The following is a 26,752-nucleotide window of genomic DNA, read 5'->3' as shown; positions in this document are numbered from 1 at the left end:
AATGGACAATTTGATGTATCCATGGCAACTTTTTTTGGGGGAAGGGGGGGGGGGGGGGTTAGGATGGGGGGAGAGGGGCTGGATTTTGCAAGTGTTGTTGTCTGTTTTTGTTTGTCTGTGACATCTTTCTTGCTTGTCTGTTTGTGAACAGGGAATCTCAAAACGTTGCGGGTGGATTGGGACCAAATTTGGTGGAGAGGTTGAGTATGTTCTATGTGACAAGGACCAAATTATTAGATTTTGGTGAATATCTGGATCTGGATCCCAGCATTTTTAAAGGGATTCTCCACCATTGAGACATAGGGTCAAAAACCATATGTAGCATGATGTTTCATAAAGTTTTGGGCGACTTTATGACAAAACATGGTGGATGAGTTGGGTAAGTGACAAGAACAAGGCAATTCAATTTCGGTTCAGGTCCGAATCCAGATATCACCTGTCAGTATCAGTGGATAGTAAAGGTAAACCTGGTTCAGTAGAACCTGAAAAGGTTCAGCCTGGCGAAGGTATGCGGAACGAAACTCGTGGTGAATGAGTTAGGAACGAATCGGCGTTGCACACCGTTTGCCCACAACTCATTCGGCATCGCGCCCTTTCACTGATAACGATCAATACTGCAACTGTGAGAAACCTTAAAGAAAATAAAAGATAATTCGAACCAAATATGGAATTTCGTCTTAACCATTGAAATACCTGCCTGATGAGTACCGTCCTGCACTCCAGAGCACCAGGACCGTCACCACAGGACGCTAAAGTGGAACAGCAAAGAGCGGGAACTCGGGCAAAGGAACATCGGGCCAGAAAATGTTCGAATTGTAGTTTTTATCGCAACGTTGGTGTTGGCAATCCTCCAGCGGTTTCGCCAATCGCGAAGATGGAAGCGACAACCTTCGTTCTCCAAGGCTCCGACCAATGGCGAAGCGGCGCTGCGAAGTGCCGCGCGCCCATTGGCCAGCTCGAGGTCACGAGGTTCGGCCTAACGCCTGGAGTTGGCGTAGGCGCTCGCTTGGCTGCGGGGTGGCGTCGCTAACTTGGACGATTTTTTTTCCCCCGTGGTAAGTCGTGTGTTTTACGCGCTCGGTTCCCTCTCCCGACTCGCCCTCGGTCCTAACGCGCCCACCGGGGTCTCTTCACCGAAGGACGAGCCATTCTCATCTGCGTGTTTTTGCGGCCTAGCGCTAGTCAAGCTCGTCCCGTATCCCGGGCCCAGTGCTTTTGAACGCGGCGGTTATACCGAGTCTCCGGAGAACATTTACAATAACATAAAGTGATGAAACTCCGTCCGAGGGCTCATCCCGAATAACGAGCCGCCGCACACCTGCGTTCCTTGCGTTCAAAGTTGTTTTCTTAACCGACGCTTCCAGGTGATGGTGATGCAATTTTCCCTTCCCCGATGTTACTGCACTGGATAAAGTCCACGACGTGTTCGTCTCGGGCTGTTTGACGTCGCTTACCCTGACGTGAGCAAGCTCCTGTAAACCGAGATAAGGGAGTTGGTGGAGTTTATCATTTTGTCATACGGTACAAACCTGTACCTGGTTGATTCCGAGTTACTGTGCAGGTGAAATGTGCAGATAAATAATAATAATAATTAAATTGCCGGGTAACCTTTCCGCTTGGTGACTCCCAGTGGTGCATTTGGATCTTGTACGACTTTTAATTTGCCATCTGTGCGTTTGTTTTAATCAGTCTATCACCCATTACCCTGGATGCCGTCATTGTAACGTCATCCCCCAAAGTGTGCACATCTGAACCTGGCACTCCGCATCCTGGTAAGCCGTCTGGTTCACCAGGTGTGTTGTTTTAAATTTGACGACCTGTTTTTATTTTGACGCCTTTTATTTGATCTATTTTGCTGCCGTATAGGTCTGCTGTCACCCGCAACCATGGCGTCGAGGTTCCCGCGAACGTACAGCCGCAAGCAGGGTCCGCCCGGTGCTTTTGCCTCCAAGTTCGATGAACTCCTTGGGCCGCGGCGACCAATTGCTCCTGGTCCTGCGATCGCGGCCAGCTCCGCCGGACCGCCGGCCGCCTGTGCCCCCGTCCTACCGGTGGCGCCTGCGGAGGCTGCGGCACCGACCAAACGACGCAGGATGGAGCCTGGCGCCCGAGGTAATGCGGAGCGAAACTCGAGCCATGATGATGGTGTTGCGGAGGGGAGGGCCTCTCCCGACGGACCTGCCACTGCGTCGGCGAACCACCTACAAAGCCTTGCTTCACGTCTAGCTGTATATGAACCTTTTAGCAGCGATGAGGAAAATGAAGAGTGTAATGGTGTATCGCAACATGGTAAGATGGGAGAGAGCGAGTATTATACCACATATTAATACTAATAACCCAAACTATGGTTTCCATTTCAACAATGGATTTTGTCAACTGAAAACCAATAAGACTGTAATTCACCATGGGAAACGAGGTGCAGTTAACATATGGCTGAAATCGCGAGAACGTTGATTGAGGGATGCTAACTGCCATGGAAAGTAAGGAAAAGTTGATGTTTTGGCCTTTAACTCTTCATCATTGACGAAGGCCGAAGGGTTACGCAAAATTTCATTGCATTGATCCCATTGATATTTATACCTGTCCACCAATGCAGGTCGTCGCTAGCCTTCACGGGCAAGACTAGTTCTTCATTCTGTGATTAATGTAGTTGTATCAACTTTTAGTTGATAAAATTCATTATTTAGTTTGTTTGCTGAAGCAGTCATCGCTCACTTTAAAAAACAAACACTGTTAGAACCAAAATGATATATAGCATGATGTTTCAAAAATTTGTGGACGAGTTCTGACCAAACAAGGTGGACGAGTTGGTTCGGTGACAAGAACAAGATGTTTAGATTTTGGTTCAGGTCCGGATCCAGATCCGGTCTAACATTGTGCTACAAAACGTAAACTGTTCAGCCTTGCAGAGGTATGCGCTCTACCGAGTGCCGTTCTAGTTACCTCTGTCACCGAAGGTATCTAGATGGAGGTTATGTTTTCACCCCTGTCTGTTAATTTTGCTGCCTGTCTGTGTTTGTCTGTCTAGGAACAAAATAACTCAAAAAGTTGTGGACGGATTTGGACGAAATTTCTTGGAGAGGTTCGGTATATGACGGATGAAATGATTTGATTTTGGTGAAGATCCAGATCCGAGAATTGTTTATGTGATTCTTCTCTGTTGATCGGGCAAGAAAACGATACGTAGCACGATATCTCCAAAAGTTGTGGACGTATTCGGACGAAACTTGGTGACAGGATGGGTATGTGACAAGTAATAATTGATTCAATTTTTGTGAAGATTTGAATCCGGATCAGATAATTTTAAAGTGATTTTTCACCATTGAGTGATGGGGCTAAAACCGATCTATAGCACGATATCTCCAAAAGTTGTTGACCGATTCGGACAAAACTCAGTCGATGAGTTGGGAAGGTGATATGAAAAGGCCGATTCGATTTTGGTTCAAGTCCAGATGCAGAGCCCGCCTATCAGTGGGATAAAAAGGTAAATTGTTCGGCCTGGTGGAGGTATGTGCTCTACCGAATGCCGTTGTCTATATTATAATAGCCGTAGATGATTCTGTCTGTCTGTCTGTCTGTCTATCTGTTGGGTGTCTGTCCGGGGTGTGGCTTACTCGGTTTGCAGAGTCGCTCCACCCATAGCTCCACCCATTCTGGGAGTGGCTATAAACAAATATCCACCATTTTATTAACTCGCATAGCTTTGAGTCCTGTTTTGTAGGCCCGTGGTGTCTTGCTCTCCCCCAGTTTTATTTCAAATCAAATTCGATAAATCATTTCATTTTTCACAGTCGCTAACATAGTTTTAGACTCGGTTGAAAAAAAACGGGAAGAAAATCCGATGAAAGTTGCCGTTTATAGAACGAAATGAATTCTCAAAGGCCTGTAACTTCAAGGCCATTGAGTCTCTCTCACGCCTTTATCTCCAATCTAACTCACCATATGATTTCATTTTTATCGATGGTTTTACTTTTAGACTCGGTGTCAGCAATAATTGAGAACAATCCACACACGCGGGAAAATGCAGAGATATATTTTTTAAAATCGCGTCATGGTGTATCATACACCGCCCAACATGACACCGCCGGCAATGTGTCGATATATATTAAAAATTCGCTTTTGCTTTTCCGTTATGATATATTACTATTTCGTTTGATGACAGTCGTCACAAAAACGTCAACAATGATGCCGACATATATTTCTTCGTTTTTATTTCATTCAACATATTAGCCGGAAGTAAAATATGTTTCAGGAAATTACCGAGAGATATTTCTTCGTTTTTTTTATTAGTTATGTGCGCATACACTTTAAATAGGTTTATTTGAAATCTTTAATTTTCCACAAACATTCCACACACGCGGGAAAATGCAGAGATATATTTTTTAAAATCGCGTCATGGTGTATCATACACCGCCCAACATGACACCGACGGCAATGTGTCGATATCTATTTTAAATTCGATATATCATTTCATTTTTCACAGTCGCTAACATAGTTTTAGACTCGGTTGAAAAAAAACGAGAAGAAAATCCGATGAAAGTTGCCGTTTATAGAACGAAATGAATTCTCAAATGCCTGTAACTTCAAGGCCATTGAGTCTCTCTCACGCCTTTATCTCCAATCTAACTCACCATATGATTTCATTTTTATCGATGGTTTTAGAGTCGGTGTCAGCAATAATTGAGAACATTCCACACACGCGGGAAAATGCAGATATATTTTTTAAAATCGCGTCATGGTGTATCATACACCGCCTAACATGACACCGACGGCAACGTGTCGATACATATTAAAAATTCGATATATCATTTCATTTTTCACAGTCGCTAACATAGTTTTCGACTCGGTTGAAAAAAAACGGGAAGGAAATCCAATGAAAGTTGCCGTTTATAGAACGAAATGAATTCTCAAACGCCTGTAACTTCAACTTCAAGGCCATTGAGTCTCTCTCACGCCTTTATCTCAAGACCGAACTCTCTTATCTGTCTCCCTCTTCCAAATCCTGGTGGCGTCTGGTCAAATCCGTTTCTGGTGTTTGTTCCCCCTCCATCCCCTCCCTTACCTCAAACGGCTACACAGCTGACTCCGCACGTGAAAAAGCTGAATGCCTCAACTCTGTGTTTGCCTCTAAATCTTGTGTCCCAAACCCATCCCTCTCTGTACCCACCATACCCAGTCGTACCCTGCTGCTCCTGGACTCCGTGTCCTTTCCTCCTGACAAGGTGGAAAAGTTTCTGTCAACCCTCGACTCTGATTCTGCAACTGGACCCGACGGCATCAGCCCACGGGTCCTAAAATCCTGCTCTGCTGCTCTATCTCACCCTCTCTCTGTTCTCTTCACCCTCTCTTTTGCTCAAGGTCAACTGCCATCTGCTTGGAAATCAGCCAAGATCACCGCTTTGCACAAAAAAGGTGCAAAAACAGATCCTAGCAACTACAGACCAATCAGCCTTCTCCCAATTATCAGCAAAGTCATGGAATCCATCATTGCTTCGGATATGAAATCTTTCCTCTTCTCCAATGGCTTGATCTCTGATCATCAATTTGGTTTCAGACCAGGTCACTCTACTCTGGACATGCTGCTTCTGCTGTCTCAACAATGGATGGAGGTCCTCAATGCCAAACAGGAAATTAGAGCTGTCTCCCTCGACATATCACGTGCCTTCGACACGGTCTGGCACCCCGCTCTGCTCACCAAACTCTCCTCCTTTGGTATCCATGGAAATCTCCACGCATGGCTGGCGGACTTCCTCTCTAGTCGTCGTCAACGTGTGGCCCTGAATGGGTTTCTCTCATCTCCTCTTCCTGTTCAGGCTGGAGTTCCCCAAGGCAGTGTTCTGGGCCCCGTGCTTTTTCTGGTCTTCATCAATGATCTCTCTGACTCTCTCGAAAATCCTCTCTATCTCTTTGCTGATGACTCCACTCTCTGCCGCTCCATTCCTCTTCCCTCAGATCGGCAGTCTGCTGCCTCCTCACTCTCTGAAGACCTGGACAAAATCACAGACTGGTCAAACAAGTGGAACATGTCTTTCAATCCTGACAAATCTCACACTCTTACTATGTCTCTCCGAAAAGATCGACTGGACAACCCTCCCATCTACTTTCTCAACAATCCTCTCCAAGAAGTTCTGTCGCTCAAGATTTTGGGTCTCACTATCTGCCATGATCTTTCTTGGGAAAACCACATTTCCAAGCTGGCCTCCAAAGCCAGTCGCCGACTGGGCATCCTCCGTCGTGCGAAGTCCTTCCTCGGCACACCTGAGCTCCTCACCACATACAAGGCTTTCATCCGCAGCTCAATGGAATACTGTTCTCCCCTATGGGCCGGTGCTCCTGCCTCACACCTAGCTCGGCTTCACACTGTTGAAACCAAAGCTTTCAGAATTATTGGAATCTCCCGCGATGAAGCTATCTCTGAGGGCCTTTCACTCACTCACCGCAGGCAGGTAGGTGGTCTTTCTGTCTTCTACCGACTCCTCTCCGGCCTTGCACCCCCAGCTCTCTCTGTGCTCTGTCCCCCAAATATTCCTACAGGTCGCACAAGATCTGCCAGCAACCCTCTGATGGTTAAACTGCCGAAATCTCGGCTCTCTGCTCACCTTCACTCTTTCATTCCTCTTTTCTCCCGCCTCTGGAACAAACTCCCTCACTCCCTTCAATCCCACTCCTCCCTCCAGGTCTTTAAAACAGCTGTTCACCACCATCTCTTATCTTCCCCCATCCAAAACCTTGATCTTTTCTACCCCCGCTAATTCACCCCAGATCCACCTTGTTTGAAATTCCAACTTCTTTCCTGGAAGTCCTGGCAGTGTCCATATGTTTTATACCTCTCCCACCGCCCCCTTCCCACGCCCCCCCCCCAAAGCCCTCGCCCTCTCTCAGATCTCTCGATGTCTCCATGTCTCTCGGTCCCTGCTCTCAAATGTTGTGTTTGTGTCCTTCCCCCTCTCTCCCCATCTTGTCTACCGCTCCCTATGTTATATGTTTTTTGTGTCGGTTTGTCTTTCTGTGTGATTAATGTTCGCTCTTTCACGAGCCTCGACCTTGTATACAAAAAAAAAAAAAAAAAAAAAAAAAAAAAAAAAAAAAAAAAAAAAAAAAAAAAAAAAAAAAAAAAAAAAAAAAAAAAAAAAAAAAAAATCTCCAATCTAACTCACCATATGATTTCATTTTTATCGATGGTTTTGGACTCGGTGTCAGCAATAATTGAGAACATTCCACACACGCGGGAAAATGCAGAGATATATTTTTAAAAATCGCGTCATGGTGTATCATACACCGCCCAACATGACACCGACGGCAACGTGTCGATATATATTAAAAATTCGCTTTTGCTTTTCCGTTAAGATATATTACTTTTTCGTTTGATGACAGTCGTCACAAAAACGTCAACAATGATGCCGACATATATTTCTTCGTTTTTATTTAATTCAACATTATTAGCCGGAAGTAAAATATGTTTCAGGAAATTACCGAGAGATATTTCTTCGTTTTTTAAAATTAGTTATGTGCGAATACACTTTAAATAGGTTTATTTGAAATCTTTAATTTTCCACAATATAATTTACTTGCCATTTATCATTTGATGATTACGAGACAAATTCCTCTTGAGGATCGTGACAATTCATGCGCTGCGTGGAAACTTCTATTTCCAAAATGAATGAGACGATCGATGAAGAACGCAGACTTGAACAGGATGCAGCAAGAAAACGAATGAGACGGGCGAACGAGTCCATCGACGAACGTCAATGCAAACTTGCGGGGTCACCCGTGGGAATCCCACGGGCATGGATGTGTGTGACATTTCGACATATTGAGTTAGATGCTGCACATTCATTTTTACAAAATGGTTACTGGCAAGTCATCAGATCCAGAAATGGTGTAAAAACCACCGTTTAGAGGCCATTTTTCCCCGCAAAGCGGGGGTTGGCCTTTTCGGGGACCGTGGTAGTTGTTGTTTTTTTGTCCCCTTTTTGAAGCAATGTTTTACGGCCGGATGCCCTTCCTGACGCCAACCCTTTTTGCCGCCTTCAACGACAAACAGGGAATTACCAGTGAACTGGTAGTTGGTACTCAATTAGCCGACCTCGGAAGGATGACAGGCTGAGTCAACCCCCCTGGCATTAATTCGGCGATCGACCGAGATTCGAACCCAGGATCCTAAGCCGGCACCCTAGCCGCTAGCCCAACACCAGAAATGGTGTCATGAACACAATTTATTTACGCACAAGCACAAAAGCAAGACGGGCCGATTTCCGATTCCGACGGGCCGACGGGCGAGACGGGCCGATTTCCGATTCCGACGGGCCGATTTGGAGCAAGAAAAAGAACGAGACGGGAGAAAAAGGAGAGAAACGAGACGGGGAAAGCCGATTGGAGAGGCGAGTGAGGCGCGATTGGAGAGGAGTGTGAGGCGCGATTGGAGAGGAGTGTGAGGCACGATTGGAGAGGAGTGTGAGGCGTGATTGGAGAGGAGTGTGAGGCACGATTGGAGAGGAGTGATTGGAGGGGAGTGTGAGGCACGATTGGAGAGGAGTGTGAGGCGCGATTGGAGAGGAGTGTGAGGCGCGATTGGAGAGGAGTGTGAGGCGCGATTGGAGAGGAGTGTGAGGCGCGATTGGAGAGGCGTGTGAAGGATTGCAGAGGAGAGGAGTGTGAGGGATTGGAGAGGTGAGGGATTGGAAAGGAGAGGGATGTGAGGGTTTGGAGAGGAGAGGAGTGCTAGGTGGAGAGAGGAGAGTGTCAGGTGGAGACAGGAGAGTGTCAGGTGGAGACAGGAGAGTGTCAGGTGGAGACAGGAGAGTGTCAGGTGGAGAGGAGTGAGGGGTCACATATTATGTGAAATAACTAAATTCACACCATTTCTGGATCTGATGACTTGCCAGTAACCATTTTGTAAAAATGAATGTGCAGCATATAACTCAATATGTCGAAATGTCACACACATCCATGCCCGTGGGATTCCCACGGGTGACCCCGCTAGTAGTTTTATATTGTGCTTGACTGGCCTATTAGGGCGGGCCATACTTTTTTTTTTTTGGAAATCAATCGAGAGGGGTGTTCATATTACGTATTTTGGTGTGTAGAACACAAATCTGAGGTTTTTTTAAAATTCTGATAACCCTAACCTACATCAATTTGCAGTTGATTATTATTAAATTTTTGATTATTTTGCTATTCTTCTGGAAAAAAGAGAAGTTTTTTATTTTGAAGTTCGGGCTTTTATTTTGGTAACTTCCTGTTGGGACGGCAGTTGTAGCCATCTTGTTGCTGAAAGCTCGATGTTGAGGAGGTTGGCAATCCTTATCCATCCGTCTTCTCTTCTCTTCTTATGGCATTGCCAGTAAGTACGTTTTTGATAAGGAACCTGAGGAACAAATAGATAATAATTTTAGATGTAAATTACCTTGTTTTATATTATATTTGTTAATTGATTTGTGTACTTACCTATTGCCAGCCTGAGTTACATGTGAAGGAAAATAGTGACCTGTGAAGTGAATATTTTGATGGATTTCTGTAATACCTGTGTAATACCTTAATATCTGTCTGTAGTGGATACTTACCTGTGTATTATTGCTTTTATTTCAGTGTGAACTACTAAAAATGGCTCAAGTCAGAACAAGGATGAAATCAAGTTCTCATTTAAGTAATCTTGTTGGCACTGGGCAGGAGCTGTTGGTGTCTGAACTGCCAACTGTGAGGGATATCCTGAGGTATGGCATCTACTTGAGGGAGCAAAGTGAAGATGACAGGAGGAACTACCCAGTGGACCAGCTTGTGTCTGACATCTACCCTGGTCTGATTTGTCAGTGGAGCAAAGCTAATGCTCTTTTCAAGCCTCCTGTTATCAATGAAAAGGTGACCATCATGTCCAAGCTCAAGGAGGTCTGGAATCAGGCAGTGAAGTTTTCTCTTGGGAAGGGCAAACTTGATGCCAAAGAGAGGTTCATTGTCAAGTTAGACAAGTTATTTGATATTTTGACTTGCAAGTGTCAGATTACCAGTTGTGAGGGGGGAGGCTGTGAGGGCGGTGAGGGCTGTGTGATCCAAGCCCACATTAACTGTTCCTGCAGCAGAGAGAAAATGATTCCTGTGAAAGATCTTGCCTACATTAAGGGACAGAAAAAGAAGGTTGGAAGTAAAGGACCCACCAAATGGGGAGCCCTGATCTGCCAGAGCACAAGAGACAGGTGAGGACATTGGAAAGGCAGGAAAATAAAAAGAATGCAGAGAAAAGGAGAAGGAGCAAGGAGGAAATGCTGCAGCAGCAGAGAAAGCAGCCAGGAAGGATGTTGAGAGATTTTTGTCAGATGGTGATGAGGATCTGGAATTGGAGAGAAGTGGTGCTGACGATGAGTTTGTCACTGAAGTTGAGCTCTTCCCTGAAACTGACACTGAGCCTGCAGCTTCAGCAAAGGTCCAGAAAAACTATGATGAGATTCCAAACATTGCCCTTGCTAGTGTAAGGTATGGCATAGGGCTGAGGCCAACTGCAGCGATAGCAACTGCAGCTCTGATTGATGCAGGAATCATCACAGAAGACAATACAAGTAAAGTTATTGATAAGAACAAGGTCAATAGAGCACAGGAGAAGTTGATGACAGAGCTGGGGGAAGAGTTTGATGAGAAGTGCAGGGAGTAGGGGGGGATCTCCTGCATCCTCTTTGATGGGTGGATTGACCTGACCAATGTGATGATGGAAGCTGAGGGCAATGACCAATCTTTTCCTGCAAAGATCAAGGAAGAACACTATACTGTTGTTAGTGAGCCTGGTAGCTACTATCTGTTCCACTTTACCCCAGAGAAAGCAACTAAAGAGGAGTCACATGCGGAGCAGATTGCTAAGGTCCTGTTTGCCTGGCTGAAAGAGAGGGGTTTTGATAAGACCTTGTGGGCCATTGGAGGAGACTCAACAAATGTCAACACTGGTGTGAAAGCTGGAGTAATGCGGAAGCTGGAGCTGCACCTGGGGAGAAAGCTGGTCTGGTTCGTGTGCAACCTGCACACTGGTGAACTTCCCCTGCGCCATCTCATTGTTCACCTTGATGGCCCTACTCTGTCAGACAACACATTTTCCGGGCCAATAGGAAAGCTCCTTGCTTCTGCTACAGACTTGGATATCAATCCAAACTTCACCCGGATCTTTGTTGGCCCTCCACTGATCAAGCTGTCTGACAAGGCCATTGAAGATCTCTCAACTGATCAACACTATGGCTATAAAATTGTCTGTGCAATCAGGGATGGAGTGCTTCCTGCAAGGCTGGCTCTAGTGGAGATTGGACCAGTAAACCACAGCCGCTGGCTCACCACAGCGAACAGACTTCTCAGGCTCTGGGTGTCAAAGCATGGACTGAAAGGAAAGAACCAGAAGAATCTGCAATTCATTGTGGAATTCATCATTGGAGTGTATTATCCATGTTGGTTCAACGTGAAAGTCAAGCACTCCTGGATCGAAGGGCCTAGGCACATCTTGTTTCAGCTGGACTGCCTCAAGTCCCAGAGGAAGGAGGTGCTGGACCTTGGGATGCCGACTGTGAGAAGATCTGCTTGGTATGCCCACAGTGAAGCCATCCTCCAAACACTGCTGTGCTCTGAGGATCAGAAGGAGAGGACTGAGGGGGTGGAGAGAATCCTGGCCATCAGGGGAGAGGGGGACCCAGACACTCAGCTGGGGGACTCCTCTGTCAGGACCAGAAAGACACCTGACATCAACTGTGATGCTTCAGCATTGGTAATCAGTTGGTCAGAAGGTGTGTCAGAGCCACCTCTCACCTGCTCCCTAAGCACCTCGGAGGTGAAGAACTTCATCAACACCCCCATGGAGGTGCTCAACTGGCTTTGCCACACACAAAACATTGAGAGGGTTGTTAAAATGGTGACTGAGGCTTCTGCTAAGTACTTCTCACAGGAAAAGAGGGATGGAGGCATCAGGGCTCAGGAGACCAGCAGGAGGCTGATGTCCAAGAATGAGTCAAAGCAGGACTTGTGCAACCTGGTAAAGTTCAAGAAGTAAGGAGATTGATCTTTGTAATTGTAACCAGTGATATACATACAGTTCACCTGTTAATAAATATGTACATTTGATTTGGCTGTGTCAATATGAATGATTTCCCTTATATCTTTTAATATCTTATAAAGGGGTTCGAAAGGGTAAAATTGGCAATTTAGAAATACAAATTGATGTAGGTTAGAGTTATCCTATCCAAAAAATAAACTCATATTTGAATTCCCCATAAAAAAACACATAATATAGACACCCCTCATGTTAGGATTTCCTTCAGATTGATTTTGGCACCTGAGTATGACCCGCCCTACTAGTGGCCTATTGTTCCTGCCTCAAAGGCAGGAGTGAGTGTTTATGTTCTTTAACCATGTACTAGCGCAGTACTGCCGTACTTGCTCAGACTATCACTATGCCCGAGCCGAGGAGCACTGCGAGAGTGTGTCGTCACACCTTCCTTTGGAAGGATGCAAGTACTCATGAGGAAATGAGCATGGGTCGACAGTCTTGGGACTCGTCTCTTGTGTGTGACTTGGCAAAGCCATGGTTGGAAGTATAATGAGTCATTTGCATTCAATCAGAATGGATTAAGCTGGTTATGTATAGCTTTCTCACTAATTGCATTTATGAGGAATAAATAGATCCATAGTTTAGTTTTGACACATGGAGAAACTGAAAAAAATGAAGTAAAAATATAAAGTCTTTAAGGTCATAATCAACATCCAAAGGAGGATTTGCTTTCTGATACCTTTACCTCAATTTTGGGAAAGTCCAGCCACAACCAGATTTGACTGTTTGACATCTGCTAATATGTGACTTTCAAAATGATGTATTTATTGTAAGCGAGGCCTTTTGCGCATGCGCTGTGTTATTGCAGTAATTCTGTCCGGCTTGCTGGGAACTTTTAACCTGCTGTTGCTGGCTGACATCTGTGATTCAAAGTCTTTTAAACATTATTTTCAGTATTTAGACGATAGAGTTGCAGTTTCAAAATGGTTAACCACAATTGTGGTTTCCAAAAAAGTACCCACCGTAATCTGTTTCTAAATGCAAATTGGACTCTCAGAAATATAGGAAATACGAGAAGTATCAGTAGATGTGTTGGGTTGGTATAATTTCCTGTTAGTACACGCTGGCAGCGGCAGTGGTTATAAGGGACATATACACACACACTTGGACGGACGCCTCTCCTTTTACCAATAGATGCAAAAATCTAGCATTTCTCTTGTGGCTCTGGAACCAAACAAAAAAGTATATGTTTATAACATCCCTCAGAGCTCCAATAGCTTCCCCACCCCCTTCCAACATGATTAATAATAAATATAATCATTTTAAACTTAACTTGTACATTCACAAGGCCCAGATATGTCCTTCCCATTGGTGTTCAGAAGCACTTAATCCAGATACACACTCCACTCGGGCCTTGTACCGACCCACCTGGCCCGGAGTTTGTACTACGAGTAGGTGCCCATTCGGCGAGATGAGAAAGTTCTCCAAGTCTTTTTAGTTATGTAGAGACACAGCCATTTCTCTCAGTTAGTTTTCCAAGTATTTTTGATGTGTTTTAGAAGCTTTGTAAGCCATTTCAGGAAATACTCCATATATCGGATACACAATATATTTTATTTCGTCCCAAACATGCACACCGAGCTTTCTGGGTCAGATTATGTCATTTTGAAAGTCGCGTATTGTGCTAAAACACCTGGCCATAGGAAGAGGGATAAGGCTATAGGTTTGTGTATTTGTGTAAATTTTGTTTTTAGTGCCATACCTATTGATTCTTTAAAATGCACACGTATGCAGTATCGTCACCACATGCACAACGTCGGTTCTTGGACTGAGCCTGTTTATCCGCTTGATTATGTAATCACTATTCGAGCTGACCTCATCACCTGGCTCATTCTGGTTCCACTTGGCCAACTGGAGCGTATAAATACTCTTTACGGATCAGGAGAATATGCCATCCTGGGACTTGAGAATGTATGAATTTCCTTTTAGTTTTGCTCTTCCCCTCCAGCATTTGCACCCATACCTTGTAAATATTTGAGCACTTTTTCCCCTTTGTATAGTGCTGCCTGATGGACTATTTATTAGTTTAGTACGAATGATTTGGGCCTTCCTATTATCACTGGGTGCCATTGAGGCTGCTCTGTTTTTGTATATTCTGTGCTTACAGCTCTGATTACTAAGGTTGTTCATTGGTGTTTGCTTCCACTAGATATACACTACCAGTCAAAAGTTTTAGAACACCTCAATTTTTCTAGTTTTTATTGAAATTTACACAGTTTAATGTCCAGTGAATAAGCTGAAATGGTACAAAGGTAAGCAGTAAACTGCTCGAGGTTAAAAAAAAAAAGTTTAGGTTAGCAAAAACGGGAAAATAATGTAAATTGCACAGTTATATTGTAAAAAAAAAGGCCTTCTTCAGGGAACAAGTAATCGGTTAACAACTTACAGCTGTTCTGCAGCAATGTAAGTAAATTAAACCTTAAGTTGATGCAAACAATTCCTACAGGTGTCCCAACCTCTGCTGATTACTTGATTACAAACCCCCTGTCTGTATACAAACAGTATTGGAACAGACTGTTATTACACCCTCTGAAGCATTATTTGGACAATATTGCACTGCAGGAAGTAGTATATTGGAAACTGGAGGAAATTCTGACAGGAAGAGGTCTGGCAGACCCAAAGCCACAACAGAATCAGAAGACAAGTTTCTGAGAGTCAACAGCTTGCGTGATAGGCGGTTCACAGGACAACAGCTTCAAGCACAGCTTAACACTGGTCGAAGTAAGCAAGTCTCAGTTTCAACTGTGAAGAGAAGACTTCGAGCTGCAGGTTTGACAGGTCGAGTGGCAGTAAGAAAGCCATTGCTAAGATGGCAAAATAAGAAAAAGGGGCTTGCCTGGGCCATGAAGCACTGCCAGTGGACTACTGAAGACTGGAAGAAGGTCTTATGGACCAATGAATCAAAATTTGAAATCTTTGATTCATCGCGCAGGGTTTTTATATGCCGTCGAGTAGGCGAAAGGATGGTTCCTCAGTGTGTGACACCAACTGTCGAACATGGAGGAGGAAGCATGATGGTCTGGGGCTCTTTTGCTGGATCCAGAGTCGGCGACTTGCACAGAGTGACTGGCACCCTGAACCAAAAGGGCAACCACAGCATTTTGCAGCGCCATGCAATAACCTCTGGTATACGCCGAGTTGGTCAGGGGTTCATCCTACAGCAAGATAATGACTCGAAACACACCTCCAGGTTATGTCAAAACTACCTTCGAGGAAAAGAACAAGACGGTAGGCTTCAAATCATGGAATGGCCAGCACAGTCTCCAGACTTAAACCCCATCGAGCTGGATTGGGATGAACTGGCCAGAAGGGTGAAAGCAAAGCAACCTACAAGTGCAACACATTTGTGGGAACTTCTGCAACAGTGTTGGGAAGAACTTCCCGAACAATATTTGATTTCATTTTAGAAAGAATGCCACGACTGTGTTCGGCGGTTATATCTGCAAAAGGTGGCTACTTTGCTGAGTCAAAAATTTAAATTAAATTTTGTTAAACAAAATGATTCTATGATTTCTTTTTTTATCTCCAATTGTTTATTTGTTCTATGCTTAATTTCAGAGTACATTGAGACATTAAACTGCGTAAATTTCAATAAAAATTGGAAAAATTGAGGTGTTCTAAAACTTTTGACCGGTAGTGTAGGTGTTTAGGTTTTTTTTTTGCTCTGCGCTCTTGGTTGCTTTCATCTTGGTTTTTTTCCCCATTCATTAATTTACCTTCAGCAATTTGAATCTTCCTGGCTTTATTCTCAGCTTTCTTAATTTCATCCTGAAATACTGAGTACATGTTCTTGTGTTGTGGACACTTTTTGGAACCAAAGTTGATGTATAGCATATTTACCCACAAAGTGAAACGCTGGGCTAAGCAATTGGGTCATGTCTGTCTTTCCCTCTGTCTTATCTATTCATGATCGTCAGTTTATGATTGAGGAACAGCTTATTTAAATTGAACGTTATATTTTGAACACAAATTGGAAAATGAATCGGAAGACAATTTCGCCATTTAATAGTACTTTTGTCCTTTCAAAAGCTCTGTTTGTCCCAATCACACATGCGTAGAGAGGAGTGAGATAATATTTTTTACTCTGTCTGCCTGCCTGGAAGTGAAACAAAATTGTAAATCATTCCAAATAGGAAATGTACTGTTTTAAGGATGTTATAAGGGACCCAAACAACAGCCATGAATAACTAATGTAATGTTAAATAGGGTGATGTAATCGATTAATGGGTAAAATGGCAGGAAAATATTTTTTTAACTTTTATTTATATTGAGTTATAAACTTGAACACTGTAGAACACAAATCACCATCATCATACTTCCAAGAACCTCCAGGTTTGCAATACTTGGATATATTCTACAGGGTGGTGTACAAGCCTGCTTCAGTGCTTCATAGTGCTAAACTCCCGGAAATACATTCTAGATTTGCTTCATTCTTATTTCGACTTGTAACGAGCTTAATCTCATAATCTGTTACCAAAAACCTGTGTTATTTGTTGTTTGTGTTGAAGTTTGTTGTTTGTTTCTGTGGTTGTTTATTTAGTTTGTGGGTGGTTTGTTTTTGGTTGGTGTTGTTGCTTCGTTGTTTTGGTTGGTCGTGGTGGTTTTGTTTGTTTGGCTGGTGCTGATGATTTGTTTGTTTGCTGCTGCTGCTGCTGGTGGTGGTGGTGTTTGGATGTTGCTGGTCGTGGTGTTTGGCTGTTGCTGTTGCTGGTGGTGGTGTTTGGCTGTTGCTGGTGGTGATGTTTGGCTGTTGCTGCTGGTGGTGTTTGTCTGTTTCTGCTGGTGGTGTTTGTCTGTTTCTGCTGGTGGTGTTTGTCTGTTGCTGCTGGTGGTGTTTGTCTGGTGGTGGTGGTGGTGGTGGTGTTGTTATTTGGCTGCTGCTGGTGGTGTTGTTATCTGGCTGCTGCTGGTGGTGTTGTTATCTGGCTGCTGGTGGTGGTGTTGTTATCTGGCTGCTGCTGGTGGTGGTGGTGTTATCTGGCTGCTGCTGGTGGTGCTTGGCTGTTGCTGGTGGTGTTTGGCTGTTGCTGCTGGTGGTGTTTGTCTGTTGGTGGTGGTGGTGGTGGTGTTGTTGTCTGGCTGCTGCTGGTGGTGTTTGGCTTTTGCTACTGGTGGTGTTTGTGTGGTGGTGGTGGTGGTGTTGTCTGGCTGCTGCTGGTAGTGTTGTTTTAGCTAGCATTTTGTTTTTTTTAGTGTTTGTTTGTTTATGAGGATGGCTTTCTTTGTCTGGCTGGCATTTGTTTGTGTCTGGCATTTTTTATTTTTTTTTGCTTGTGTGTTTGTTTGTTTGGTGTTTGTTTGTTTGGTGTTTGTTTGTATGTGGCTTGTATTTGTTTGTTTTTGGCTGGTGCTTTTGTTTCGCTGGTGTTTGTTTGTTTGGCTGGAATTTGTTTGTTTTTATGTGGCTTTGTTTGTTTGTTTGTTATGTGGATGGTGTTTGCTTGCTTTTAAGTGGCTGGGGTTTGTTTGTGGCTGGCGTTTTTTTTTTTGTGGTTGGCGGTTGTATGTGACTGGCATTTGTATGTGGCTGGCGTTTGCCTGTTTGTGGCTGGCGTTTGTATGTGACTGGCATTTGTATGTGGCTGGCGTTTGCCTGTTTGTGGCTGGCGTTTGTATGTGACTGGCGTTTGCCTGTTTGTGGCTGGCGTTTGCCTGTTTGTGGCTGGCGTTTGCCTGTTTGTGGCTGGCGTTTGCCTGTTTGTGGCTGGCGTTTGCCTGTTTGTGGCTGGCGTTTGCCTGTTTGTGGCTGGCGTTTGTATATGACTGGCGTTTGCCTGTTTGTGGCTGGCGTTTGCCTGTTTGTGGCTGGCGTTTGCCTGTTTGTGGCTGGCGTTTGCCTGTTTGTGGCTGGCGTTTGCCTGTTTGTGGCTGGCGTTTGCCTGTTTGTGGCTGGCGTTTGCCTGTTTGTGGCTGGCGTTTGCCTGTTTGTGGCTGGCGTTTGCCTGTTTGTGGCTGGCGTTTGCCTGTTTGTGGCTGGCGTTTGCCTGTTTGTGGCTGGCGTTTGCCTGTTTGTGGCTGGCGTTTGCCTGTTTGTGGCTGGCGTTTGCCTGTTTGTGGCTGGCGTTTGCCTGTTTGTGGCTGGCGTTTGCCTGTTTGTGGCTGGCGTTTGCTTGTTTGTGGCTGGCGTTTGCTTGTTTGTGGCTGGCGTTTGCTTGTTTGTGGCTGGCGTTTGCTTGTTTGTGGCTGGCGTTTGCTTGTTTGTGGCTGGCGTTTGCTTGTTTGTGGCTGGCGTTTGCTTGTTTGTGGCTGGCGTTTGCTTGTTTGTGGCTGGCGTTTGCTTGTTTGTGGCTGGCGTTTGTGTCTCTGGCGTTTGTGTGTCTGGCGTTTGTGTGTCTGGCGCTTGTTTGTATGTCTGGCATTTGTTTGTGTGTCTGGCATTTGTTTGTTTGTGCCTGGTGTTTGCTTGTTTCGCTGGTGTTTTTAAATTTGTTTTTGTTTGATTGTGTTAATTTCCAAATCACAAATGATGATGTTCTGGACAAATGTAACATCATCACTGCCTATATTTTATCAATAAGGAAGGAGTTATTAATATATATATATATATATATATATATATGGATATATATATATATACAGACTTGGCATTTAATATGGAATATTTTTTTGTGGGGGTGAACTTACTTTTCAAGATGTCTTCGAACCAAAAGTTCATTGGAATTATGTTGAAATTATTCTAGATTTTGTTAATGTGACCTTTAAAAGAAACAAAAACCACATTTGACATTTCGAAACAAATAAATTGATCCTTGAAAGTGATGTAAACTGATATCGAACTCAATTCATGGGCAGTACTGTGTTAAGCTTCTGTACGTTTTCCAGAAGTATCTCTTTATTTTGCACATTAGCCAAAATTTTTTTTTAACAAAAACAAAAGTTAAATTACGACTGGGATTACGGACAGTAAAATTACAGTTCAGTACTTCGTGTAACCCCCACGAGCATTCAGGAGAGCACGTACACGTTGAGGCATGTTGTTCACAAGATTTGCCAAGGTTTGGACAGGAATTGCTTGCCATACAGTGACAATAGCCTGCTGCAATTCACGCACGGAGGTCGGCTGCTGGTCCAAGTGGTCGATTTGACGCGTTAATTCTGCCCACAAGTTCTCTATCGGATTCATATCCGGGGACATGGCAGGCCACTCCATATGCTCTACACCACGGTCAGCAAGAAAGTGTTGGATCATGCGAGCACGATGAGGCCGTGCATTGTCATCTTGGAAGACAAAGTTTCCTCGAAAGGCTGCACGAGCAAATGGAAGCAATGTTTCTTCCAGAATGACCCTGTACTTGAACTGGTTCAGGTTTCCATTCAGAACAACCAGGAGTTTTGCCCCCTGCATGAAAAGCAGCCCAAACGGTCACCCCACCACCTCCAGCTTGGACTCTTGGCACTATACAATCTTCGTTGGAGGCTTCATGCACTTGTCTGCACACTCGGACGTGGCCATCTTGACGACAAACCAGAAATCTAGACTAGTCACTGAAGATCACGTGATTCCAGTGTCCTGGCTGCCATTGACGGTGCTCTCTGGCCCACTGCAATCGGCACTGGCGGTGTTGTCTGGTCAGGCGTGGCTTTCTCAGGGGACGCCTGGCACGATAGCCTGCTTGAACCAGTCGTTGGTTGACTAGCCTTCTGGATACAGGCACATTTGTCAGTTGCTGCCACTCAGCCCTAAGCCGATTAGCTGACTTGGTACGGCCATTGCGGACTATCCGGTGCAGCTGGCTATCATCCCTCCTTGTGGTTCTGCGGGGACGTCCTGGCCTCGGTATTGGAGTAGGGGCACCCCTCTGAGCATTTCGTTTCAGGATCTTTGACACCTGACCTTGAGTGATGCCATACTCCCGAGCAATAGCACGGTCTTTCATGCCGTAATTTCGTAAAGCCACCACTCCATGACAAACAGCATTGTCGAGTTGACGGACCATCTCCAGAGGAAGCGGCAATAACTTTTGGAGACGTGCAGCAGTTGCTTTCCACGAATACAGAACGCAACAACCCTTGTGTTCCCGACTGTGAAGCCAATCGTCAAATGCACCTGTCCGTACCTTTTGCCACGCCACCTGTGATATAATCCTGTTGTTGACTTCTTGCTGCGACAGACAATCAGTGACATGGTTCTTTAAACAAATAAATCACCAAACTGTAAAAGAAACTCACCAGATTGATATACTGAGTTAAGAAAGTTAAGAAAGCACGAAGAAAAAAAAATTCCATATTAAATTGTGTGTGTGTGTGTGTGTGTGTGTGTGTGTGTGTGTGTGTGTGTGTGTGTGTGTGTGTGTGTGTGTGTGTGTGTGTGTGTGTGTGTGTGTGTGTGTGTGTGTGTGTGTGTGTGTGTGTGTGTGTGTGTGTGTGTGTGTGTACGTACGTGTGTACAGGCCACAGATGTGTTGCATTATCTGGTGGACAAGTATATTTTTCATTGTCAATGAGATTACTCTTTCGGTGGTGAGGTCATGTTTTTCACCCCTGTCATTCCTTCCTTCCTTCCTTCCTTCAGTCAGTCAGTCAAGTCAGTCTGTCTGTTTCTCTGTGAACAGGATATCTAAAAATGTTGTGGATGGATTCTGACGAAATCTGGTGGACAGGTTGGTTATGTGACGAGGACGAATCGGTTTGAATTTGGTGAAGATCCATAACTGGATACAACAACAACACACAACATGCATTTTAAAGGCCATTTTCCCTGCTAGAGCGGGGGTTAGCCTTGCGGTCCCCATGACAATCTTCTCCATTTTGCCCTATTTTCTGCATCTCTCCTTGTTAACCCCCTTGCCCGCATTTCTTCTTCCAACATCTTTAGCCAAGTCTTTCTTGGTCTTCCCCGTCTTCTACTTCCTTCTACATTCATTTCCATCACTCTTCTCAACCAGTCACTTTCATACTTCCTCAACACATGACCAAACCATCTCAACCTGTTCGTCTTCACAGCATCAATCACAGGCTCTATTCCCATCATCTTTCGCAATTCATCATTTGTCTTCCTCTCTCTCAACGATACTCCGCACATTCGTCGAACCATTCGCATTTCCACCCTTTCCAACCTTCGTTGCTGCTCTACGTTCATTACCCATGTCTCGCTCCCATAAATCATAACACTTCTCACACATGCAGCATACACCTTTCCCTTCAGCTTCAACGACACTCCCCTCATCATCAGCACGCCACTCAATTCCCGAAACTTCTTCCATGCACATCTCACTCGAGCAACCGTTGCCGAGTCTGATCCACCGTCTCCATTCAGCATGTCTCCGAGGTAGCAAAATGTTTTCACACCTTCCAGCTTCACGCCGTCTCCAAGATCCAACTCAACATTTCCTCCATCTGCAGCTCCCTCTGTGCACACCTTACATTTGAATGTAGCTGCCACACTGGTTAATGACCCTCTCAGACCACTACATTTTTGATGAACCCACTCAGCGCACATTGTACACTGAATGGAGTTCACTCCGACACCCTTCCTACACACAGCACACGGCCACTTCCCAGTTCTTTCCACCTCACCACATGCTTTACCACTTGCCATCACCTTCGTCTTTCCGATATTCACCTTCAGACCTTTTGTCTCCATACATTCCTTCCACGTGTTCATCTTTTCCTTCAGTCCATCCATACTTTCCGCATTCAACACCAGATCATCTGCATACAACAACTCCCACGGTAAACCCTCCTTTACGTTCTGAGCCAGCACCTCCATCACAGCTACAAATAGTAGTGGGCTTAGTCCCGACCCCTGATGCACTCCCACCCTCACCTCAAACTCACCACTGTTCCCGTCCTTCGTCCTTACAGCTGTGCGCGCTCTTTTGTACATTGCCATCACTACTCTGATCAACCATTCCTCCACTCCTAACTTCCTCAATGCCCATGTCAATACTTTGCGTGGAACCCGATCGAATGCTTTCTCCAGATCAACAAACCCAAGAAACAACTTCTTCCTCTTCTCCATGTACTTCTCCTGCAACTGCCTCACAATGAAAAGCGCGTCTGTCGTTCCTCTTCCTGGCATGAATCCAAACGGCATTTCGTCGATCTTCACTTTCTTCCTTATCCTCCTCTCCAACACCCTTTCCAATACCTTCATTCCATGCTCCAATAACTTTATCGCTTGGTACGAGCCACACTCCAGAGGGTCACCTTTCCCCTTGTATAGAGGGACGAGGGTACTCAGTTCCCAATCCACTGGAATGCGGCCCTCTTTCACCACCATATTACAGATCTCTGTCATTCTCTTCACACCCCAACTTCCTGCTGCCTTCAACATATCTCCCACAACTCCCGTCGGCCCGCCCGCTTTTCTACCCTTCATTGCCTTTATTGCTTCCTCAACTTCCTTCTCAGTTATCTTCTCTGCCGGTCCTAAAACTGGGTTACTCTCTATGTTGCCATCCCATTCATTCTCTGTATTCAACAGCATTTGCATATATCTTTTCCATCTTCCTTTAATTCCATCTGGGTCGACAACGATTTGTCCCACTTCATCCTTCAAGCAACTCACCCACATCACATCACACCTCTCTTTCGCTATCTGCTTTGCAATCCTGAATACTGCTTTCTGACCCTCTTCCGAATCCAAGCGTTCTCCGAACATTTTCCTACATGCCTCCTGCGCCTTTGCTACCTCTTTCTTTGCAGCCTTCCTGGCTGCCTTATAACTTTCATGCTCTGCTGTTTCTGCTCCCGTACCCTTCGCCTTCTGCCACTCCTTGAACTTCTTCCTCTTCTCGTCAATCCTCTTTCCAACTTCATCATCCCACCACCACGTTTCCGAGTGCCTCGGTGGTCCTTTTGTCCATCCACATACCTCACCAACGGCTCCCAACAGACTAGCTTTTATTGACATCCAACCACTTTCAAGCTCAACCACATCATCCTCGACCCTACTCAGCCTCTCTTTTAATGCCTCCCTTACTGTCACCTCTTTCAACCTCCACACCTTCATTCTCGGTTGGTACTTCACCCGCCGAGCTCTCCTCGCACCTTTCACCCTTACGTCGCAGACAACCAAGTGGTTCTGTGAAACAGCCTCCTCCCCCGGGATCACTTTTGTGTCCCGGAGGTGCCCCCTATCTCGCCTACGCACCATCAGGTAGTCAACGGTTGTCGTCGACCCACCTGACGTGTATGTAACAAGCTTATTATCCTCTTTCTGGAACTGAGTATTACAAATCAACAAATCAGCTCCATCAGCAAACTCCAAAATCCTTTCACCTTCTCCATTTCTCACACCATATCCGTAACCCCCATGAACTCTGTCAAAACCATCCATACTCCTTCCCACATGTCCATTTAGGTCTCCTCCTACCACAACAACTTCCTCATCTTTCACGTTTTCCATCAGCTTCTCTATCGCACACCAGAACTTGTCCTTCTCTTCATCGCTTCGACCAACCTGCGGAGCATATCCCGAGATGACGTTCACCAAGAGCTTTCCAATCATCATTTTCACCATCATCAACCTATCACTCACTCTAGTCACACTCACCACACTGTCTACAAACTCCTCAGAAAACAGGACACCAACACCATTCACGCCCTCCGGGCACCCTTGCCACACAAACTTGTATTTCTGTCCCTGCCTACCCTTCACCATTCTCACACCACTTCCCTTCCATCTCGTCTCTTGCACACAACATATGTCCACTCTTCTTCTGACCAATACTTCCACCACTTCTCCTGATGTCCCTGTCATTGTCCCTACATTCCATGTCCCAAACCTCAGAAACCGATCTCCACTTCGGGCTGTACCCAGCCCACATGTAGTTGTAATTGTCATGGTTCTCTTTTTGAGGCAATGTTTTTATGGCCGATGCCCTTCCTGATGCCAACCCTCTTAGTCGCCTCTTACGACACGCAGGGATACGGCGTACCTATTCTTATCCGGGGTACACACTGGGAAACGTTTAAAACATGGAAATTCTGGGGGGTGGGAGGGGGCGGCGTCAGCATCACGGCTGCGGTTTAAACATATTAAAATAAATATTTAAACAAAACCATGAAAAACAATCTGGGAAAAGTCTCTAAGTGAGAACGTGGATTTGAGAAAGCAGGAGCAGAGGTGAAAGAACAAACGAGATATAGGGGGCGGGGCACAAGTCGAGACGAGGAGGCCGCACGAGACACCAGGCCGCACGAGGCGCGAACAAAGAAACGACTAATTACACACAAATTTGCAACAACTACAAAACCAAATAGAAACACACAATAACACATACACAACAAAATACGCAGCGGAAATTTGACAAAGAAATGAACGGGAAAACACTCAAACTTTGATGCCGTGGAGAGATCGAAGCAAGCCCCGTCGCTCGAGGGACCGGAAGCTACCGGATATGATAAGATCCATAACCGGATATGATAATTTTTTAAGTGTTTCTTCACCATTGAGAGATGGGGCCAAAACGATATGTAGCACAATATTTCAAAAGGTTGTGGACAGTTTTGACAAAACTTGATGGCTGAGTTGGTTGGGTGACAAGAATAAGCTGATGTGACAAAACGTAAACTGTTCAGCCTAGAGGAGGAGGAGGTACGCGCTTTACCGAGTGCCAGTCTCGTTACTTCTGTATTCCATTTTGACAGCTGATAACATAAATACCCATAAGCAATTGTTAACATTTTTATAATGTGTGTGGGTTGTTGTCTGAAGAATAGTAGGTTTGAATCATCTCAAATAACTTTTTGAATTATTGATTGTGTAAGAAGTTGAATCCTTAAATTGAGCTGTGCACCCTGATCCAGTTAATGTAATATAGCCAATAAACTGCAATTACCATTTTATACATGCATGTATTTTGAATTATTTTTGTGTTTTTATTATTGTGATTTGTTGCATTTAACAATTGCAGCTGTTTTACTTTGATATTTGCTGACTTAATTGTTGTGTCTTCTTAATCAGATTTGAGAAGTCTGTCGAGAAGAGGTCGGCTAGGAACTCAAAAAATGAAGGCCTGTAATCGACAAAAGAAGCTTGATGAAGAGAAAACCAAGGATGTCTCTGCAGGTTTGGAAAATGCATCCAAGTGCATTTCATGTGTTTCTAGTATTGGAAAGGACCGGTCCACAGCCCACAAACGTCAAGATTCTGGGAGAAAAAACTCCTCGTCGAGCTGCCTTGAAGAAAGGATTGCAGCAGAGCTAGGGATGGGCTATGCACGTAACGATACCAGAGTGGAATGTAGTGATGAGGATCTGTGGGACCGCATGCGTGCAAAGACTGAACCCTTGGGTTGCGAGTCAAAAACTCTGGACTCCAAAGTTATTTATCTCCCTGGAGAGACTGGAATCAAACATACAGAGAGTGTGATGCAGTGGAAGTCTACAACAGATAAAACGAGTGGGTTATCAAAGCTGGGCATATGGGGCATTGCACGAAAAGAAGATGGTGATATCACAGAGGGAAGGTCGGAAAATTATTATTTTCCAAGATCTAAGAAAGATAATTTTGACCTCTCTGACAACTTGTTGCACAGAAGAAGGCTGATTGTGCAGCCCACAGAGACAGAGACAGAGGGTGAGGATGGCAGAATTTCTTTCCGGCCTTCTAACTGCAGAACATACAAGAGAGTTCGGCGCTTGGATGCCAGCTTTGAGGGAAGGGATTCTAATCGCACACATCCGTGTTCCACCATAAACAGTAAGGTAATGCTCTGCTTTTGGATGTTTTGCGGACACCTATGATTTTGTAAATTGTTTTTGCATTGGCAGTAACAGAAGACCCGAAGGCATATTTTGAATCTCAACTTTCTTTACATCATCATTTAGATTTGAGGGAAAATATTAACTCGCAGACAATGTGTATTTCCCCCAATACTTTTATGCCACCCTAGCCAAAGGCTGGAGGAATTGTGTTTTCGGGCTGTCGGTCCGTGTGTCCGTCTGCTTTCGATTTGTAGTTGGCATGATAACTTGAGAACCACTGAAGGGATTTCAACTTAATTTGGCACAAGTATGGAGTGCAATACAAAGATGAACTGATTTATTTTTTGGGTTAAACAGGTCAAAGCTCATATGCTCTTTGAGAGTCAGTTTGCAGACCATAATTCGAGTTAGCAACATCTGATGTTGTCTCTCCTCCACTTGTCTCTCTTCTCTCTCCCACTTGTCTCATTTCTCTCTCATGCTCGTTCATGTGACTTTAATTTTTTTTATGACCTTTAACCCTAAAAGGACTGGCCTCTTTCGGAGTCTCAAAATACTGGGGTGGGTAGAGGGGAGGGGAGGGTTCATGATGCCTCCCCCTAATATCTCAGCTATGGAATGTTCGGTAGTCACCAGCTTTGGCATTTACATAGTGTTCAATAGAAAAAAATTGGTTTGTTATAGATATGTAATATCAAGGGTAATGCTGGCTGGTTTGCCATTGTCTTCACAGCACTCATTCGGAGCAGAAATTTGGAATTTGTCCATGGTTTTTGAAATTGGTCTTTGTGAAGGACTCAATGGGATCTTGATGTCCACCAACTAATGCTAGCAGACGTGCCTGTCCACTCAGTTTAATTTTCATCCAAGGGATAGCCACACATTGATGCCTTGCCCTGCCTGTGAAACACCAGGTTGACAGTTTATAGCAGGGTGAGGATTCGAACAGGTTCTTAAAACCTATTGAGCGTGTCACAGTTGAGTCCTGAAAGGATTTTGCTTGACTGGCAATGAAACTCCTGCCCATGG

General features: G+C 44.8%; 1 protein-coding gene across 8 annotated transcripts in view; it reads left to right on the top strand.

Moving 5' to 3' along the window:
• Positions 1–679: 679 nt before the first annotated feature.
• Positions 680–26,752, top strand: part of WAPL (WAPL cohesin release factor) — a 181,126-nt gene continuing 155,053 nt past the window's right edge. For 2 of the 8 annotated variants that reach the window (XM_078783247.1, XM_078783246.1), the window contains exons 1-4: positions 888–1,055; positions 1,690–1,772; positions 1,867–2,289; positions 24,981–25,723. In XM_078783247.1, coding sequence (XP_078639373.1) covers positions 913–1,055; positions 1,690–1,772; positions 1,867–2,289; positions 24,981–25,723 — 1,392 coding nt within the window. In that variant the 5' untranslated portion in view covers positions 888–912. Of the gene's footprint in view, positions 1,056–1,689; positions 1,773–1,866; positions 2,290–24,980; positions 25,724–26,752 lie in introns of those variants that run through there. The other 6 variants (XM_078783248.1, XM_078783249.1, XM_078783250.1 and 3 more) reach the window with 6 other exon arrangements.

The sequence above is a fragment of the Myxine glutinosa genome, chromosome 8 (assembly GCF_964187855.1).
Source record: "Myxine glutinosa chromosome 8, kmMyxGlut1.1, whole genome shotgun sequence".
Taxonomy (NCBI): Eukaryota; Metazoa; Chordata; class Myxini; order Myxiniformes; family Myxinidae; genus Myxine; species Myxine glutinosa.
Note: the sequence above shows the minus strand (reverse complement) of the source record. Positions and strands in the feature narration are given on the sequence as shown.